This window comes from Podarcis raffonei, chromosome 1 (genome assembly GCF_027172205.1).
Source record: "Podarcis raffonei isolate rPodRaf1 chromosome 1, rPodRaf1.pri, whole genome shotgun sequence".
NCBI classification, from domain to species: Eukaryota; Metazoa; Chordata; class Lepidosauria; order Squamata; family Lacertidae; genus Podarcis; species Podarcis raffonei.
In genome coordinates this window covers 133,285,365-133,305,526 of record NC_070602.1, presented here as the reverse complement: position 1 = coordinate 133,305,526, position 20,162 = coordinate 133,285,365, and the positions used below count along the sequence as shown (strand labels likewise).

The following is a 20,162-nucleotide window of genomic DNA, read 5'->3' as shown; positions in this document are numbered from 1 at the left end:
TCTTCGTATTCAGCTGGAGGTGGCACAGGGCTTTAGAGCCAATAAAATTAATAGTCTTTAGCACTGGTTTCATAACATGATCATATTTGAGATTATTGGCACAGAGAACTTGTTGATGAATGATACAATGGAGTTTAATAGCTTTGCCTCCTTCTTCGATCACCTTGTTACAGATTAGGGTTGATAATCCACTTCGTTCACCAGCCATGGCAGGTGCCCCATCAGTAATAATCCCAGTAACTTTGTTCCAAGGCATTTTCATGTCATCTATGGCAGAACTAACAGAAACAAACAAATATTTTCCTCTTGTTTGGTCCATAAGGCTCTGGAGGTCAAGTAATACTTCAGTCACATTCATTTCATCGTCCACCCCCTCATAAAAATCAGCAGCTGAGCTGTGTCATCACAGGCTATTGAAAAGAAGTCAAAATCCACTCTTTTGGACATCAATGGTCTCTTAATATCTGATGAAATATCTTCAATTCTCCATGCTACAGTGTTACGAGCCAGGCAAACCCTTGCTTCCTCTCAGGACAGCTATTCTCAACCATTTTCACAACACATTCTTTGATAAATTCACCCGCAGCAAAAGATTTTCAATTTTTAGCAATTAATGTTGCCACCTCATAGCTTGCCCTAGTGGCCTTTTCATTTGACTAACGGGCTCTTGTGAAAAATCTCTGTTCTGACATTAAAACAGCTTCAAGTTGCTTACACTTTTCACTGCGTTCATGCCCTGTTAGCTTGTCGTATGTGCTATGTCTCGACTGGTAGTTTCTCTTGACATTAAATTCCTTATAAACAGCCACAGTCTCTTGATATATCAGACAAACACAGTGATTCCGTATTTCATTGAAGAAATATTCCACTTTCCACCTGTCCTGGAAGCGGCGGCCCTCACTGTCAACTTTCCTTCTCTTATTTACAGTCACCATTTTAGAAATTGGCCAGAAGGGGAAGAGATCATGTGAGTGCAGTTCCAGTGCCAACAAGAATTTGCCAGAGATCTCTTCCAAATGAAGTTACACTGTAATGTACAGTGATAAATGCTGGTGGGTCACAAGTGAGGGGTAGTTTCTGGAGGCAGTGTCTTGCACAGCAAAAAGTAATAAACTTTGATCTTTTTACTTTTAGCTTTATGCACTCTTTTGCACTATTGTCTATTGTCACCTGTCCTGAATAAAGATGGAAAGTGCAGGTTCTCTTCAGTTGCAGCAAAGATGAATTGCCTGCCTTTGTGGCTGTGTGTGGTGAATACACAGCGCAGGGAGAAGGAACGCACCAAATCCTGTGATGTCTAAGAGATTGTGAGAACACAGACTGAGGACTTGCAGTCCCATGCCGTTGAAAGATCCAGATATCCCAGGGGTCCTGAGAGGCACTCGGGGCTTCACTGGGGGCCACAACAGATAGATTTTGCCAAACTACCTGTGGGGCCATATTAAACAGGAATAAAGGTAAAGGTACCCCTGCCCGTACGGGCCAGTCTTGACAGACTCTAGGGTTGTGCGCTCATCTCACTCTAGAGGCCGGGAGCCAGCGCTGTCCGCAGACACTTCCGGGTCACGTGGCCAGCGTGACGAAGCTGCTCTGGCGAGCCAGCACCAGCGCCGCACACGGAAACGCCATTTACCTTCCCGCTATAAAGCGGTCCCTATTTATCTACTTGCACCCGGGGGTGCTTTCGAACTGCTAGGTGGGCAGGAGCTGGGACCGAACGACAGGAGCTCACCCCGCCGCGGGGATTCGAACCGCCGACCATGCAATCGGCAAGTCCTAGGCGCTGAGTTTTTACCCACAGCGCCACCCGCGTCCCTATTAAACAGGAATACGGGCCACAATTGGCCCGCGGGCCAGACTTTGGACATGACTGTTTAGATTAATAATGTGTAGATTACAATTTAGTTGATTAAAATGGTTGTGTCAAATATTTACGTAATAGTGGTTCTATTCAGTTGAATTAATAAAATCTTCACTAGATAGTTAATGAAAATATAGATTCTTTTAAAATTGCAACTGGATCCTTTGTCTAATTTCTTCTTGGTTCATCTCAGCTATAAGTTTGAGTTATTTCTAAAATCCCGCAGAGGGACCATCTGAGGAAAAATGAGCTCTTCAGTTGATACGCTTTATGACATAGAAGCAGAAGGGGCTCCTATATAGGAATGCTTCATCTTGGATAATTTCATTCTGTAAACGACCTACACTTAGCCTCAAAAGCAAAAGGATTATGTGAAACCAAAATGAATTATTCTGGCTTGCTGCATTGTAAAGATTGGGAATGGATTCAAAGTACACAAACAAATACATGCTGCAGCCTGTCATTTTACTACCAATACATAGGGTGGATCTACGAACAGGGGGGGAAATGCTATGGAAAATCTCATAGAAGTTTTATTTACTCTCTAGCGCCATCTGGTGTTGCATGTTCAAAACACTTTTTTGACTAATGTAGTTGAGTCCATAATCCTGAATAGTAGTATCATAAATATTTTTTAGGGAAAAATTTCAGTCAGCTTCTTGACTGGATTTGAAAAATTGCATTTTGTTTAGGCAAGATCTAATTAGCATGTAGGGAGGGTAGCAAACAAGTTGAATTCAGGATCAGAGGATGAGAAATGACTTTGTGTTTGTTGTCATAAGAGCTTCAACAACTTCCTGTTCTGCACAGCAAAAAGCGAAATTTCTAGAGTTTTGCAAGGCTTCAAATATGAAGTTTTGCAAGGCTTCAAATATGAAGAATTTTCTGTTCTGAAAAGTGCGGTTTCCAACCACAGCCTTCATGAGAGAGGAGTGACAAGAATTCTACTCAATATTGATCCAGAGCAAAACTTCAACATATAGTTAGCAGAGTAAGAACTTAAACACGTTGCAGGATTCCCAAAAAAATAGACCAGAGGCAATTGTATTTCGTTCAGCAGAATTATTACTGCTACTGAAGGTAAATGAGCATAGTGGTCACAAATCCATACATTCAAGATTGGCACTGTCCGTAAGAAATCCAGTTGCAGCAGACTTAACCTTAACTTACAATAACTTATAATAAGACTTAAACCTTAACACTTAAGCGCATACTATGTACAGAACACCACACCAAAGGGAAAGAGAGAGAGAAAAGTGAAACTCAGGCTCTTTCTGACCTTTTATTATAGTCAGCATGACCTTGTCTGAAAGAGATGACAGAACCAGTCCAAATCAGCTGTTCAGATTCCCCAAACATCAGGGACCTTCTGCCTGTTTTTAGGCAGAATAAAAACTTGCTTGTTGGTTAGAAACCTCCAGTTTGCATTAGCTTGTATCACACAGAGAAGCTTCCAGAACCCTCCTGAATCAATTAGAATAGGAAAGATCTCTACACATCAGATCAATTTTTCTCTCCAAAAAATGCACACCGACAAGGAAATTCATGAAGCCGTAGTGTGAGTTTCTAATATGGATGTGCCCCAACCACAAGACTTGGTTCAAACCTCCAATCAGCTCCTCAGGAAGCAGCCCACCTCACTCTCTTGTGCTTCATAGGTCCTCCCCCCATTCATTACTGGGTGATCAAAGAACAGCTATAAATTGTTTACTTTTGGCAGAAATGGGTGAAATTTGCAGGAATAGTAGGCCCTCTCCTAGGAGTGGATAGTTCCTGTGATAGTTCCTGTAAAATTAAAGGCAAATAGGTAGAGGGACTTCTGTGTGGACTCATTAAGTTTTTATTTTTAAAATACCCAGGAAACATTTTAAATTTCATTTTATTTTAGTATGTGCTTATCTGCAGATTTTTTTAAAAAAATCTGAATCATCTCTGCTTCAAGTGATTCAGCTTTGTACGGATCTCACTTTACCTCAGTTTGAATAAGCCTAAAATCCCTCTAGGCACCTTGACTTGGAATTTGTTCAAATCTGACAAACACCCCTAGTTCTACAATGTTTTTCTTTTTTTAAGCATCCAGTTGATTTGGACACAAGATTCCCAAAAGACAGCAAGGTTAGCTTTGCATATTGCTACAAAAACTCAGAAGACCCACATGACCCGTAATTCTTCTTGATATTCTTGGAGTAATGCCAAAGCTGCCTCCATGTGGGGAGCATTGATATCTCCCAGCTGGATGGGAATTATAGATTTTTCCTTCTAGGGACAACTCTTTGATCTTGAGCTTCCTCTGTGGCTTCTGCTGATAATGTACAAAGCCGCCTCTTGACAGTATTTCTCCCCCTGCACTATGCAGGCTGTTTGCTGTCTAATAACAATGTTGAAACCCCTTGCTTTAATTTATGAAATGTGTGTATTTATATCCTCTCCCCCCCCCCCACGGTAATAATAAAACAAATTATTAATGCTCAGTTTCCTCTTAAGCTACTAGAATTCATGATTGATGAGCTTTTGAAATCAGATCAAGTATTCCACTTATTTGTAATCTAGCTGTAATATTCACACTTTAGGTGTATGATGTCCTTGAAGGTCACAGTTCTAAATTTTTCTACATTTCTATGGGGATGCAGACTTTTTTTCTGCCCACAAAAGTCCCAGTTTATTTACAAACCCTATTGAATTCTGTCCAATTATGAGAAACACATGGGGTTGAAAGGAAGAAATGAATGAACTTGTGGTGGCCACAGACAGTAGCTCTTTTAAAATGGTACATGGGAATAGTTTAAGGTTGTTCTGATAAATATGAACAAAATAATGTTTAAGCATTCTAGTGTGCATGACTCAAGACACTGGTCCAAATGCTAGGTGCTTATGCATTTAATTCCATAATTCCTATGCCTTAGAATAGGAATTCAAAAATAATTTTAAAGTAGAAGTGAAACTGGTCTAAAGAATACTCTCAGAAATTTCTATTTAAAATTTTGTATCTTGTTTTTGTATTTGATGAAAAAATTACCCTACTGTTTTCTTTGTAGATGCTATAAGTTCCAGTAATCCTCGCGTCATTGATGATGGTAGAGCGCGGAAACTGTCGAATGATTTGAAAAGATCTACCTACTATGAAACCTGTGCTACCTATGGGCTGAATGTGGAGAGAGTCTTTCAGGATGGTAAATAATTTTTCCTACATAGTATCAAGGAGTACCTAATTCAAATTTATCTTACCCTCTCCACCCTCTCACTATATATAAGGGTCTGGTGACTTCTGTTTCAGTGTATCTGAAGAAGTGTGCATGCACACGAAAGCTCATACCAATAACTAGCTTAGTTGGTCTCTAAGATGCTGCTGGAAGGAATTTTTTTATTAATTGAATCAAGTTGTGTAAAAAATAGATCTTGAGTCATGCTGTAGATCTATAAACATGTGTCTGGGCTCTACCACTTCAGACTGTGGAGGCTTTCATGGTTGAATGATATGTCATGCAAACAGTTTCCCTGCACATAAAAACAACATCTAGAAGTCAAAGAGAAGGTCAAGGGAGACCATTTCTCTCTGACATCTAGTTTTCTATGTGGTGAGGATTATTTTGTATGGAAGAGCATTTAGTCATGTGCCCACAGACTGCAGTGGTCTAGCTCGCATGCAGATATACCACCCTGGTAAGAACATAAAGGCGTATCATGCTTCACTGCTGCCTCTGGCTCACTTCTTTCAGGACAATCTGCTTACTATTGATGCAGATGCTGTCCAACCCAGGAGCAGCACATCCTGTTTTGCCACCTGAGGTGAAACAGGAACGTGCTGCCGCCGCTGCCTCTCTTACCTCAGATGCGTGGTGATGCCTATGAGGTGGGTATTTCCAGTGAGATCTTTCTCTTACCAGAAACTAGCGCCAGTTCCAGTGCCACTTCTTCTGCCCAAGGGAGCTGCTTCATCCCACCTCATGCGTGGTCTGGCCCTGTTGCCACCCATAGTTTTTTACAAGTTTTGAAATCAAGCACATTAACTATATTGTAGAGTAGGACTTGCTGATCAGAAGGTCAGCAGTTTGAATCCCCGCGACTGGGTGAGCTCCTGTCGCTCGGTCCCTGCTCCTGCCAACCTAGCAGTTCGAAAGAATGTCAAAGTACAAGTAGATAAATAGGTACCGCTCCAGCGGGAAGGTAAATGGCGTTTCCATGTGCTGCTCTGGTTCGCCAGAAGCGGCTTAGTCATGCTGGCCATATGACCCGGAAGCTGTACGCCGGCTCCCTCAGCCAAGCGAGATGAGCGCCGCAACCCCAGAGTCGGCCACGACTGGACCTAATGGTCAGGGGTCCCTTTACCCTCTTAGACTACTGTATATGAAATCTAATATGTTGAATGCTTAAGAATCATTATCAGGTGTTATTCCATCCAACTCTCATGTGTCTCAGTTCTCTGGACCAGGGGTCAGCATGGTTTACTGGCCATGGGCCGGATCACTCCCACAGAGATCGTCCGTGGGCTGGATTGGCACAGCGTGACGCCGAAAATCACATCCACGACGCTTTAAATTGTTTCTGCGCATGCCCAGACGCCGAAAATCGCGCCTGCACAGTAGCAATTTTTGGCATCCGGACATGCGCAGACGTGATCTGCGTGTGTGCAGACACGATTTTCGGTACCACTTGAGTCTCCGCACCCATGCTGCACTGGTTTAGCGCAGTGCATGGGGGACTCACGGAGCGGGTGGCTCAGTTCAGGGGCGGCTTGTGGGCCAGTAAAACGGTCTTCATGGGCCGCATCCAGCCCATGGGCCACACGTTGCCGACCCCTGCTCTAGACACTGTCAGGGATATTGACTTAAGGTCAAACTGTTGCCCACTCACCAAACACTCCTGTATAAGCTTAGCAGTCCTGAAATAAGATCAGAGGTCCTGTTGTGGATCAGTAACTGGTCAAGAAACAGGAAATAGAGAGTAGGAATAAGTGGACAGTTTTCCCAAAGGAGGGTTGTAGACAGTGGAGTCTCACAAGGATTGGTATGGGAAGTAGTGCTTTTAAACTTCTTCATAAAGAATCTAGAGTTAGGGGTGAACAGAGAGGGAGCCAAGTCTGTTGTGCAATTTATGGTTAGCAAGTGTAAAGTTCGGTACATTGAGGCAAAAGGCATATATCTCCATTGGGTCTGAACTGGTGGTGAGTAACCAGGAAAGATACCTAGTGGGTTTCACGGATAGCTTGCTGAAGATGTTCATCCAGGATGTGGCAGCTTTGAAAAAGATAAACGCCATGCTAGGGATCATTAGGAAATGGATAGGAAATAGAACTTCCATTCTTGGGCAAGGTTATTGAGCTGAACAACTCCAGGCATGCCTGGAGGATACGGACAATTTGGATCCCTTCTAGTTGGGATTCAGGTCCCATCATGGGACTGAAACTGCCTTGGTTGCGTTGGTTGATGATCTCCAGTGGGCTAGGGACAAAGGTGAAAGCTTTGGTCCTGCTGGATCTCTCACCATGACATCCTTCTGGTCTGTCTAGAGGAGTTGGGAGCTGGGGGCACTGTTATACAGAGGTTCCGCTCCTTTCTTCTGGGCTGTGTACAGAAAGTGGTGTTGGGGGATGAGTGTCCAGACCCCTGGGTGCTCACTTGTGGGGTGCCTCAGGGCTCCTTCCTCTTCTCAGTGATTTTCAACATCTATATGAAACCTCTGGGAGATACCATCAGAGGGTTTGGGCTGGGTGTTCATCAGTATGTGGATGATACCCAGCTCTACCTCTCCTTTAAATCAGAACCAGTGAAGGCGGTGAATGTCCTTTGTGAGTGTCTTGAGGCGGTTGGAGGATGGATGGTGGCTAACAGATTGAGGTTGAATCCTGACAAGACGGAAGTACTGTTCTTGGGGAACAGGGGGTGGGTGGATGTGGGGGTTCCCTGGTCCTGAATGGGGTAACTGTGCCCCTGAAGGACCAGATGTGCAGCCTGGGAGTCATTTTGGACTCACAGCTGTCCATGGAGGTGCAGGTCAATTCTGTGTCCAGGGCAGCTCCATCTGGTACTCTGGCTGAGACCCTACCTGCCTGTGCACTGTCTCACCAGAGTGGTGCATGCTCTGGTTATCTCCTGCTTGGACCACTGCTCTATGTGGGGCTACCTTTGAAGCTGACTCAGAAACTGCAATTAATCCAGAATGCGGCAGCTAGACCGGTGACCGGGAGTGGCCGACAGGACCATATAACACCGGTCCTGAGAGACCTGCATTGGTTCCCGGTACATTTCTGAGCACAATTCAGAGTGTTGGTGCTGACCTTTAAAGCCCTAAACAGCCTTGGTACTGTATACCTGAAGGTGCATCTCCACCCCCATCGTTCAGCCCGGACAATGTGGTCCAGCTCTGAGGGCCTTCTTGTGGTTTCCTCACTGTGAGAAGTGAGGTTACAGGGAACCAGGCAGAGGGCCTTTTCAGTAGTGGTGCCCACCCTGTGGAACGCCCTCCCTTCAGATATCAAGGAAATAAACAGCTATCGTACTTTTAGAAGACATCTGAAGGCAGCCGTGTATCAGGAAGCTTTTAATGTTTGATGTTTTATCATGTTTTTACTATTCTGCTGGGAGCCACCTAGAGTGACTGGGGAAACCCAGCCAGATGGGTGGGGTATAAATAGTAAAATTATTATTACTATTATAACTGCCATTATCATAATGTTGTTATATAAAACTGTGATGTAACCGCATTTGGAATGCTGTGTACAGTCCTGGTCATCTCACCTCAAATAGAGTAGGGTGAGAAAAGGTTTAGAAAAAGACAACTAAAATGATCAGTGGGATGGAGCGACTACTGTATGTAGAGTGGTTGCGGCATCTGGGACTTTTGCAGTTTAGAGAAAAGGCAAGTAAGAAGTTACATGATGGAAGTTTATGCAGGGCATAGTGAAAAGTTTTTATTACCTTTTTCATAACACTCTGACTCAGGGACATCCAGTGAGGCTAAGAATTGAAAGATTCAGTAGACAAAAGAAAGCAACTTTCCACACAACACATAAGCCATGCATCGTGCGCCCCTAGGAGGCCATAATGGTCATCACCTTGGATGGCTTTAAAAGGGGATTGGATGAATTCATGAAGGATGAGACTATCAATGGGTATCATCCATGCTGGCTTGTTAATGCCTCCACTATCAGAGACAGTGTGCCTCTGAATAATAGCCCCTTTGGGAACATAATTGTTGATGAGAAGCCGATTATCTGTTTTTGTATAGTCAAACCTTGGTTCCTGAATGGCTTAGTTGCCGAACAAATCAGCTCCCGAACGCCGCAAACCTGGAAGTAAGTGTTCCGGTTTGCAAATGTTTTTGGGAAGCTGTACGTCTGTCCCAGCTTCCGCTTGAGTGCAGGAAGCTCCTGCAGCCAATCAGAAGCCACGCCTTGGTTTTCGAATGGTTTTAGGAGTTGAACGGACTCTCGGAACAGATTAAGATCAAGAACCAAGGTACCACTGTATTTCCAAAGTGGGAATCTCAGAGCACATGCATCAATAACACCCTTATAATTTGCTTCTCAGATCCTGCCTTTGTGTACTAAAGTCTTACATTATTTTAAAAGTGAATTTTGCTACTTACATCATTTTATTATGATGCTTGTTTTTGAAGTGCTCCCCAGACTAAAAGATGTTAGATAAATTAGACTGAAAAAACTTTTATATGGCCACTCTTAAATCTAAACACTTTCCTGCCTTCCAGAAACAGCTGTTTTCCTCATTTTTACTTGCATCCAGCCTGAAGAAGAGCTCTGTGTAACCCAAAAGCTCACCTGCCACATTATGAATTTTCATCCTGATAACACATTATTTTACTACTTTTGTACGGTTTTTGATATTCTTCAGAAACATAATCTTGCAAGCTAGATTTTTGTATTCACTGAAAATATTTACTACTCAACCACTCTTGCCAACTTATCATCAGGCTAGTTAAAGAAAGGCAAAGAGAGAGAGAGAGAGAGAGTTATTGTACTATACTAATTCCAAGCAGTATGGCTCTTTTTCTTTAGGTTTTGATAGATAGGATGCCCTAGTGGTGCAGTGAGTCTGGCTATTAACCAGAAAGTTGGTGGTTTGAGCCCACCCAGGGATGGCTGTGGGCAGGATTCCTTCAATGCAGGAGTTTAGACTAGATGGCCCTCAGAGTCCCTTCCATCTCTACAATCCTATGATTCTATGAACCCTGAAGCAGGGTGGCAGGCATCTAAGTTGGTTATGCGATGAAGCAAATGCATTCTATACACATTCAGAGGCACTTTTCCCTGCTTGAAAAATACCTTGGGGTGGTGCTGATTATTCACTGCATAGAGGACAAAGTATATATTCCAAAGCATGCACAGGCACACCCACAAAAATTCAGGTATGGTGCTGAAGGAACAACATACAGTGCACTCCCACTACAGCTTCACAGACTTCGGCATTTACCTGCCACCACTGTTCCAGATGACTGGGTCAACAGATGATAGGTACAGCATGGGATCTGTTTGGTAAAACAGTTTTATAGCAGCACCTGTCCTGCAGACATGCCTTATGCATTGGACTTGGGAAATAATCTGGACAAGTGAAAATTGGATAGAAAGACATCTTCCAATATGAAATAACATTCACAGAATTGTCAGCAATTATTTTTATATTGAAAGCAGTACACTTTCCTAAAAAATGCTTTAGGATTGAAATGGAACTTTTGGCTCCCTCTTGTGGAAATTCCTCTCCAATACATGTAATATTCACTGTCCTGTCTCTCCCCCCCTCCCCTTCCACATACAGAGCTCTTCTGGCCTTGGACATGAATTAGGCACTGAAACATCATTGGTTATACTTTGTCAAGGGAGAGATGACATACCGTATTTTTCGCTCTATAACACGCACCCGACCATAACACGCACTTAGTTTTTAGAGGAGGAAAATCCGTAGGCATGCCACCCGTAGGAATTCCCTCCATAACACGCAGAGACATTTCCCCTTACTTTCTAGGAGGAAAAAAGTGAGTGTTATGGTGCAAAAAATACGGTAATTTATATTAAAATTTCTATACTGTCCTTAGTAAAAAAAACCAACAGTTTACAATGTAGGACATAATAAACAATTTATGTCATAACATAAAATCCATACAATACAAAAAGTTAAGACATTTATATGGCTATAATGCACAACAACACATAATACACAAATTCCGAGTAGCAATGTCATATGCACAATATCATCCCAGCAACCATCTCTACAACCACTGTGGAATCTACAATCACTGGTGTAGCGGTGAAACATAATACATACCTACTAACAGCATCCTAAAAAATAGGAGTGGGAAAAGTCAGCAGCAGAATATCTGAAGGGCAGAAACTGTGCAAGTGCATCTGTCTCTCCTTGCTCAGAGTAAGCTCTTGATTCATCCCTGCTCACCTCCTTCTCGGAAAATGACAGACCCTCCCAAACCCTCACCTGGGAGCTTTCCTCTCCTCTCTTTGTCTCTCACCCTGGGAGATCTCCACTTCCCTGCCTCTCACTCAGGGTCTTCCACCATCTTTCTGCCACTTTATCTTAGTTTATCTCGATTTGTAACATTTTGTGAAATATTAACTCATTTTGGAAAACAGAGAAATTCTTATGCCACATTCCCCTTTCAGAATGAGTGATTAAAAAAATAGTTTTATATTTCTTACATCCATTTATCCTGCTGCAGCGAGGTATAAATAAATAAATTATCATCATCATCATCATTATCATTATTATGTCAAACATCAGAAAATACCAGTCTACTTTAGAACTTTGGGTTATTTTGTGGCTGAAAAAGAGAAATCCATTAAAAAGGCCACTGATCAGTAAATAGTCTGAGCGTATGATATTTTGCTCCTCGGGAGTCTGGCCAATTGGAATATGGGGAGAGAAAGATCACAATTTTATGCCATTTTATGCATGGAATAATCTTTTCCCCCACACACTGCCAGGCTGTGCCTGAGTTAATACTACCCCTTCAATCAAAGAGCTGCCTAGAAAGAACTTTCACAGATGAAGCTGTGGAAATTTCCGCCAGCTTCCCTTTGCCAAAGCCGAAACCAGGGGCATTCAGTGCAGCAGTGAGGCTCCTCACGGGGTCTCTGCCATGGGAGCATATTTACCCAGTGCTTTTCAAACTGCACTGGCTCCCGGTGGAGTACAGGGTCAGATTTAAGGTGCTGCTTTTGACCTTTAAAGCCCTTCATGGCCTAGGACCCTTGTACCTACAGGACTGCCTCTCCCGGTATGCCCCACGGAGAGCCTCAAGGTCCATAAATAACAACACCCTAGAGGTCCCGGGCCCTAAGGAGGTTAGATTGGCTTCAACCAGAGCCAGGGCCTTTTCAACTCTGGCTCCGGTCTGGTGGAACGCTCTGCCTCATGAGACCAGGGCCCTGCGGGATCTGATTTCTTTCCGCAGGGCCTGTAAGACAGAGTTGTTCCGCCTGGCCTTTGGCTTGGAGCCAATTTGATCCCCTCCCTCTCTTTCTTTTTTCTTTTCCTTCTCCTGCGATGAGGCTACATTTTAATATTTTAATGTTTCAATATTTTAATGTTGTATTTTTTAATTTTGTTTTTAAGTTGTAATCATTTAACTTGTTTTTATTATTGCTTGTAAGCCACTCTGAGCCCGGCCTTGGCTGGGGAGGGCGGGGTATAAATAAAAAATATTATTATTATTATTATATAGTTTCTGTTACATGCTGAAGATACACCTCTTATTCTGGTCTTTGATATGTTTTCAAGACCCACCCTATTCCTTTTACTATAATTTTAAAAAAATTAAATAGTGAATGTTAAATTGTTGTAATTCACTCTGGGACCTGATGGTGACAGGAAGGTAATAAACTGAATTATTATCATCATTATTATTATCATTTACAACAGCACCAGTAGCAGTAGCAACGACCACCACCAACTTGATAACATATGAGAGTCAAGAAGCTTCTTTCAGTTTATGAAAACTTCCATTTTTGGAAGTCCATGAAGTTCATGATGGAGGTTGAAAAGCCATGGATCTTTTAGACACAGACTGGAGAAATTATTTTTACTTATGTATGTCAAGTATGTTTGCAAATAACTTTACCAAGATGGACCAGGATAACTTTACCAAGATGGACATGTGTTCAGGATAACTTTTTTTTCTATAGTGACTAGGCGTGCACAATTAAAATAACAATTAAAATAAGAAATTTAAAGCTGTCGTTAAATCAAATTATTTCATAAAACAGAGCACTAGCAACTCTCTGTGTTAAAAAATGTAATGATGATGATATTTATTTATTTATACATACATACATACCCCGCCCATCTGGCTGGGTTTCCACAGCCACTCTGGGCGGCTTCCAACCAAATATTAAAAATACATTAAAACGTCAGTCATTAAAAACTTCCCTAAACAGGACTGCCTTCAGAAACAGGGCTGCCTTCTAAAAAGTTTGGGAAAATAAAAAAAGGTCTTCACGCATGCTGCAAAGGAACCAAAATTAGTGCTAGACGAGTGTCAGAAGACGTAGTGCATTGGCAGGCTCAGCTCAGAGCAAGCAGTTATTGACTTCCACTAATCCGAAACTGTATAGGGCAGGGATGGCCAACTCCCAAGAGACTGCGATCTACTCGCAGAATTAAAAACTTTCCGTAATCTACCCCCTTTTTGGGGTTCAGGTCAAAGCTGTTGACCTTTTTTTAGGAAGTAAGTAATGCCCCGCTTTTGGGGGGGTACGGGGCAAAGTTATTGAGGAGGAGAGAAACCCCTATATTGTATACAATGATGCCAGTGCTCAGAGAGACCAGAAGTATATGTTCAGTGCCTATTACTGCATAATATTGAATCTTATTAAAGACAATTTTTATCAGGAACATCTGAAAATATCTAATTATTTTGATACGACAGTGTAGTAATTACTTTGTTCTGCCTCAGGATACTTCATTAATGATTTCAGCCTGTTAGAATTAGTTTGATGTGCCATTAATGAAGAAGGATTGTTCTTGCTTTTGTCTGTGTGTTGTCATGTGTTCCGTGTGACCAATATAATTCATTTCAACATGTTCATTGCTGGGAAAGAATATTGTTATATTGCTTGCTTGACCTTGTGTGGTATGCTAACCTTTATAAGGGCATTAATGGACACATATAAAACAGTATGACCTATACAGCATGATTTTGTACTGTCAAAGGTTTTAGTCTTGTATAGTGAAAACTTGAAACAAGTGCATAAATTTGTTAATTCATATTTTATAATTAATTCAAACTGTATGCCGACTGAAGGCTGCTCCCAAACAGTTTTGTCTACAAATTACTACAAATTACTTCTATTGTGATAATGTAAATTTTCAGGACTTTTGTGGTTTTGGTTTTACCCTCCTTACTATGTCATGGCCAATATGCTGTATTAAAAAGAGGTCATAGCTTCTTTGTGCAATATTTTGATGTAATTTAATTAGTCAAATGACTAAGGGCAGTATGTCTGCAGCCATGTCACAGTAATGAGAGGTGAAGCAATTAAGCTTCTGAACTGAACTTGGATTATGTGCTGTGAAAAGCAAAAGCAGGTTTAAAGGAGAATAGGTTTTATAGCTGTACCAAAGAAGGTAGACAAGATTGTTTGGACATTCAAGCCTGTTGAATATATACCATCAATATCAAATTTTGACTACTGTAAGCCACCCCTCAACTAAGTTTTCATATTTTAATGAGATTTATTCATAGTCAGCATTAGTATGTTAAATAATTTTTTACTGTTTTTCACAATTTAAGTCCACATTAACATCAATAAAAAAATAACATTTTTTATCCCCAATCCTCATGTATAGCAATACCTTTTCACAACCTTTTCTTTGAGATTCCAGGAATCTCCAGACTTTCCTCCATCCCCTCTTCTGGTTCTTTATATAAACAAAATTCTCTTACATTTCCATATCCATTTACCCAATTTTGTAATAATTACACATAGTTAATAATAATAATTTATTATTTATACCCCGTCCATCTGGCTGAGTTTCCCCAGCCACTCTGGGCAGCTGGTAGTCAAAACTAACACATCTCTACTAATTGCAAGTGTTTAATCAAAGCCTGCTAATGTACCAATATTTACAATATTTTGCACATAAACAATAACAGTTTCCAAGACTATTTCCCATTCTTTTTCCTTTGGCGTACTTTAATTTCATCAGCAGACATCTGTCAGTTGAGGCAAGTTCCAAATCCAACTCGCCTTTCCTTGTACTTTCTGCCTCGTTTTCTCCACTGCAACCTTCTCAAGTGTTTTCTGCCTAAACCACAAAACTTCCAAATCTACCCTGTTCTTTTGGGCTTTCTTCATATCAATCATCTTTTCCCAGTTTTCAGGCTTCCTCTCGCAACTTTGCCTAGGAACATCCTCTTCCTCAGTTCTCCCTGTTCAAGACTCTTATTTCTGATTTGACAAAGGATGCCCCTTTCCAGACTGTCTTGTCTGTTGTGCAAGACTCTATTATTTCAATTGGTTCTGTCACTCTTTTAATGCTTTGATTCTTTCAGGTTGTAAACTCATCTATTATTTTAGCCACACTTTCCCTCATCTCTTTCATAAATTTAAATTCAAATTGAGATATATCCCCCAGGTCCTGTTCTTGGGCCCTTCTGTCCAGACTCAACTCTGTTTAATCATTGTCATATTTTCATCTTTCCGTTGTTCTCAAAACAGCCAGTTTTCACCACCACCTTATCAGTTTCAAGACCATTCCATGTAAGCTCCCAGTAAACAATAACAGTTTCTGTGTTTTCCCACTACCCCTGTTCTTTCAACCCATGTACTTTATACACATATGCAATAAACATAAAATCCAAATTTAAAGTTGATTTTCATATATAACAAATATCTACCTTAAAAAAGAGACAGAAACAGTATATCCATAAGAATTAGCACTTATTTGTCCAGGAGAGAGAGAGAGTACTAAATTCAGTGGATGGGAAGGGTCGCAGAGAAGTTACGTTGCACCAGGAAGTGATCTGACCATGGCACTTCCTTTGTTTCGCTTTTACTTAGTGTCAGACCACCCATATCCATAGTGGTGAATACCAAGTCTAAGGCATGTGCGTGACTATGAGTTGGGCCAATGGAGGCCATGTTTCCACGAAGTCCTGAGCTGCCCCTTGTAAGGTCATGTTGGCGTGGATCTTAAAATCCCCCAGGACAACAAAACTAGGTGTCTCCAGGAGAACATCCGCAACGACCTGAAGCATCTCAGGCAGGGAATCCTTGGTGCAACGGGGAGTTCGGTACACCAAAAGGAGTCCTGTACTGCCCCTATTGCCCGACCTCTGGAACATGCACTCAGAAAACTGGGTCTTCCCAATAGGACGCCTGGTTCAAGCTAATGACTTACTAAAAATCACTGTAACACCCCCCCCCCCCCGCCCGGCCACATGACCTGGGTTGCTGTACATAAGAGAAACTTGGTGGACAAGCAGTGGCAAAAGCAGGCCCATCTGCTTCATAAGTACTTGTCTTAACCCAAATTTCCTCTGCTGAGTTCAGTTTTAACAGTGGCTGCAGTTCAAAATCCAGTTTCCACTTTTATACTCCAGTATCAGTAACAAGCCAAGAAGAGTAGATTTCAGTTGCCTTAACCTTTCCTCCCCGCAACTGACGAAAAGCTCTGGAAGGCGTAAGGGCTCTCAGATGTTGTCAGAGTCCTGGCACAACCTTCCTTTTTTCATACACAAATACCAAGTTGTGGCCAGCTTTAAAATCCTGTAGCAATGTCAAACAATAAAGAATGGGTTTCAATTGCCTTGAATTCTCCCATCAGTAGGCCCACACCGTAAATATCAAATAAGATAATAGTTTTCCACTTGCAATTTTTTTCCATGTACAGTTAATTACCCAGAAGACGAAGAACGGACTTCTTTTTTAATCCTTCGTCTGGTGCCGAATTAATCTTAATTTAAATAGTAAATCTTCTTACGTTCCCATCAGCTTGAATGTTAGTTACGGGAAATCTCTGCTGGTGGCCGTAGCATTAAGGCTTTGCTCCTGTGGAGACATATTGCTGCCCAGACTGCACTCAAACCCGCTTCTTTTCCCCACTCTCCCGAACCTTTCAGCGCAGGGGTCTTGGAATTGCGGGAGAGCTCTTTGCAATCTGCTAGACCTCTCGTCATCTTGAGAACCCTCTCAAGACTTTTTTTGGGATACACCTCACCTTGGCGTTTTCCCCTGACATTCCGCAGGGCTCAGATCTGTCGGAGCGATTAGATCTGTGCTCCATTCGCCATCTTGCAGAGATTGGAAGTGATAGTCAGCATTAGTATAGACAAAACTAAGAATATAAGAAGAAGTGTGCTAGATTAGTTAAAGACCCCATTTAGTCCAACATCCTTCTCTTACCGTGTCAACCAGATGTCCGTGGGAAGTCCACAAGGAGGGCCTGAACACCGCATCATTCTCTCCATTTGTGCTCTCCAGTAGTTGGTATGACATTCTACCTCCAATATGGGAGGTAGTACTCAGCCAATTCTACGCCGAAGAATTGATGCTTTTGAATTATGGTGCTGGAGGAGACTCTTGAGAGTCCCATGGACTGCAAGAAGATCAAACCTCTCCATTCTGAAGGAAATCAGCCCTGAGTGCTCACTGGAAGGACAGATCCTGAAGCTGAGGCTCCAATACTTTGGCCACCTCATGAGAAGAGAAGACTCCCTGGAAAAGACCCTGATGTTGGGAAAGATGGAGGGCACAAGAAGAAGGGGATGGCAGAGGAAGAGATGGTTGGATGGTGTTCTCGAAGCTACCAGCATGAGTTTGACCAAACTGCGGGAGGCAGTGGAAGACAGGAGTGCCTGGCGTGCTCTGGTCCAGGGGGTTACGAAGAGTCGGACATGACTAAACGACTAAACAACAACACTCAGCCATCATGGCAAGCAGCTTTTTATAGACTTCATCTTCCATGGGTTTGTGCACTCACCCTTTAAAACAATGCAACTTGGTGCGAGGACACCAAGGGTAATCTAATCTACCCCCTGCAATGCTAGTCAAGAGTGGAACGATCTCCCTGGGGAGGTGCTGGACTCTCCTTGGAGGTTTTTCAGCAGAGGTTGGATCTTCATCTGTCATGAATGCCTTAGCTGAGATTCCTGCATTGCAGGGGGTTGGACTTGATGACCACTGGAGTCACAGTACTTCCAATTCTACGATTCTGTGTTTCTGTGATTCTAATGACTACATCTAGTGGGAGTGAAATCCATAATTTAACTGCTTTGTGAAAATGTACTTTGTTTTGCTTCTCCTGAATCTTCCGACATCCAGTAGCCCCTGGTTCTAGTATTATGGGGGGTGGCATCCGTCTTCTTTCTTGACACCATACATAATTTTATACCCCTCTATCTTGTCACCTTTTACACTCCACAAATACTGTAATTTTTCCATGTAGGGATTATCATTTTGGTCGCCCTTTTCTAAATACTTTCCCATTCTTCAATATGCTTTTTGTGAGTGAGGCAACTTGAACTTGAACAGTATTCCAAATGTGGTTGCACTAGAGATTTGTAGAAGGGCTTTATGATATTGGCAGTTTTATTTTCACTCATTTTCCTAATTATCCCCAGTGTGGTGTTTACCGTTCTCACAGCTGTAGCACACAGGGTGAACATTTTTATTTAATCACCATGGTTATAGATCTCTTTCCTGGTCAGCCACCACCAATTCAAACTCCATGAGCCTATATGTGAAGTATGTTTAGTTGTTTTTTAACACCACAGATAAGCATTTTCACATTTGAATTCTTTAACGCTCAGGTGGATACATCCCAGAGGTATTATTATTATTATTATTATTATTATTATTATTATTATTTATATCCCGCCCTCCCCAGCCGAAGCCAGGCTCAAGTCTGGTTTTACCTTTTTGTGTTATATCTGATATCATCCTTTTTGATAAAAGGATATGATGCTCCGCTCCCAAAAACCATAAAATATTATTGCCTTCCTATTTTGGTGCTTTGCTAATGTTTATCTCTCAGCATGATAATTTCTGCTCCTCAGATTAATTACTTTAGCTGTTTTGTTCTCTTGGGTTGTGTCTAGTATACCATGGTCCAGCCTTAATTTCTTTGGTTTATTGTATTGCCTTGATTTGGAGGTGGTTTTTTTGTATTTATTTTTCTTTATTTAATCTTGCATTTGTATCTTAAGCAAACGTCAGTAAATATATAGTGTTGATGCACATTGTGATGTGCATAAACCTCTACAATACACACTCGTGTCATGCTATACCAAGGAGTAATTCCCCTGGTGCCTATAATTTGTTTCAGTAATGTGCAGCTGTGACCTTTATAGAAGAATGCTTATGGCCATAGCTAAGAATCTGAAGTGACATGCTGCCCTGATTTCTCATTAATAGACTGTCCATCTTTAACTACACAGCTTGCTTAAATACTAGATGCTTGCAGTGTAGTATTAATGAAAAGCAGAGTTGCACTCTTGATTAAGAAAGCTTGCTCACCCTGTGGTGGTTTACAATGCTATGCTGAGTACTTAGAACTTCAGATTAAAAATTGAGCATTGAGTCATCGCCCCCCTTCCCTCCCACTTCTGACAAGTTACAATCCCTATGGGGCAGAGGATTATGTTTTGTGAGGTTTACAGAACAATCCACACAAGAGTTGGGCATGCCCAGTGGGTTTTCACTTATCACACATGTCTGTTACTACAGCAGCTGGAGCAGAGGCTGCATGCAGCCCATTCATGCTTTGGTTAGGGAGGTTGTGTCTTGTGCTTAACCCAGGCATGACAGGGGACTTGAATCTGTTATATTTTGAGTGGAACTCTGACCACAGGAGTCGTCCCCCCTCCCCCGGCAGAAGAGGGGGATGGAGAGATAATTTTCACTGGATACCCCTCTCTGTCACCCAGTATGCTCCCCAGAAATCTTCTCCAGCGTTGGGAGACCTTGAATAACCTGGAAGGTGGGGAGAATTCTTGAGATTTACCTTTCTTCCCTCTTCTGTTAGCTTATGGGAGCTTCTGTAGGATCAGTGGCCCTTCTGCAAATGGTAGGAGCCCTTTTATATGCAAAGGAGTGAGACGAGGTCCAATCTGGAGTGTTTTACAGTACATTAAGTATCAAGAGTTGTTTAAAATTAAATAGGTGGCACAACAACCTTTTGAACAGATTGTGGGGGCGAATGGGAAGCTGACAGGAGCCCCCAGGATGAATGTGAAAAATGGATGATGGTTCAAATGCGGACAGGGTAGAACTAGGCATTGAGACAGCAGTTTTGAGAGGCTAAAGCACAAGTTCCAAGGCATTTGGGGAGAGGCACTG

At 42.1% G+C, this 20,162-nt stretch overlaps 1 protein-coding gene across 7 annotated transcripts in view; it reads left to right on the top strand.

The window, feature by feature from the left end:
- Window positions 1-20,162, top strand: part of AGAP1 (ArfGAP with GTPase domain, ankyrin repeat and PH domain 1) — a 326,368-nt gene that overhangs the window by 57,931 nt on the left and 248,275 nt on the right. For all 7 annotated transcript variants that reach the window (XM_053362842.1, XM_053362861.1, XM_053362851.1 and 4 more), the window contains one exon: window positions 4,897-5,031. In XM_053362842.1, coding sequence (XP_053218817.1) covers window positions 4,897-5,031 — 135 coding nt within the window. The remainder of the gene's footprint in view (window positions 1-4,896; window positions 5,032-20,162) is intronic.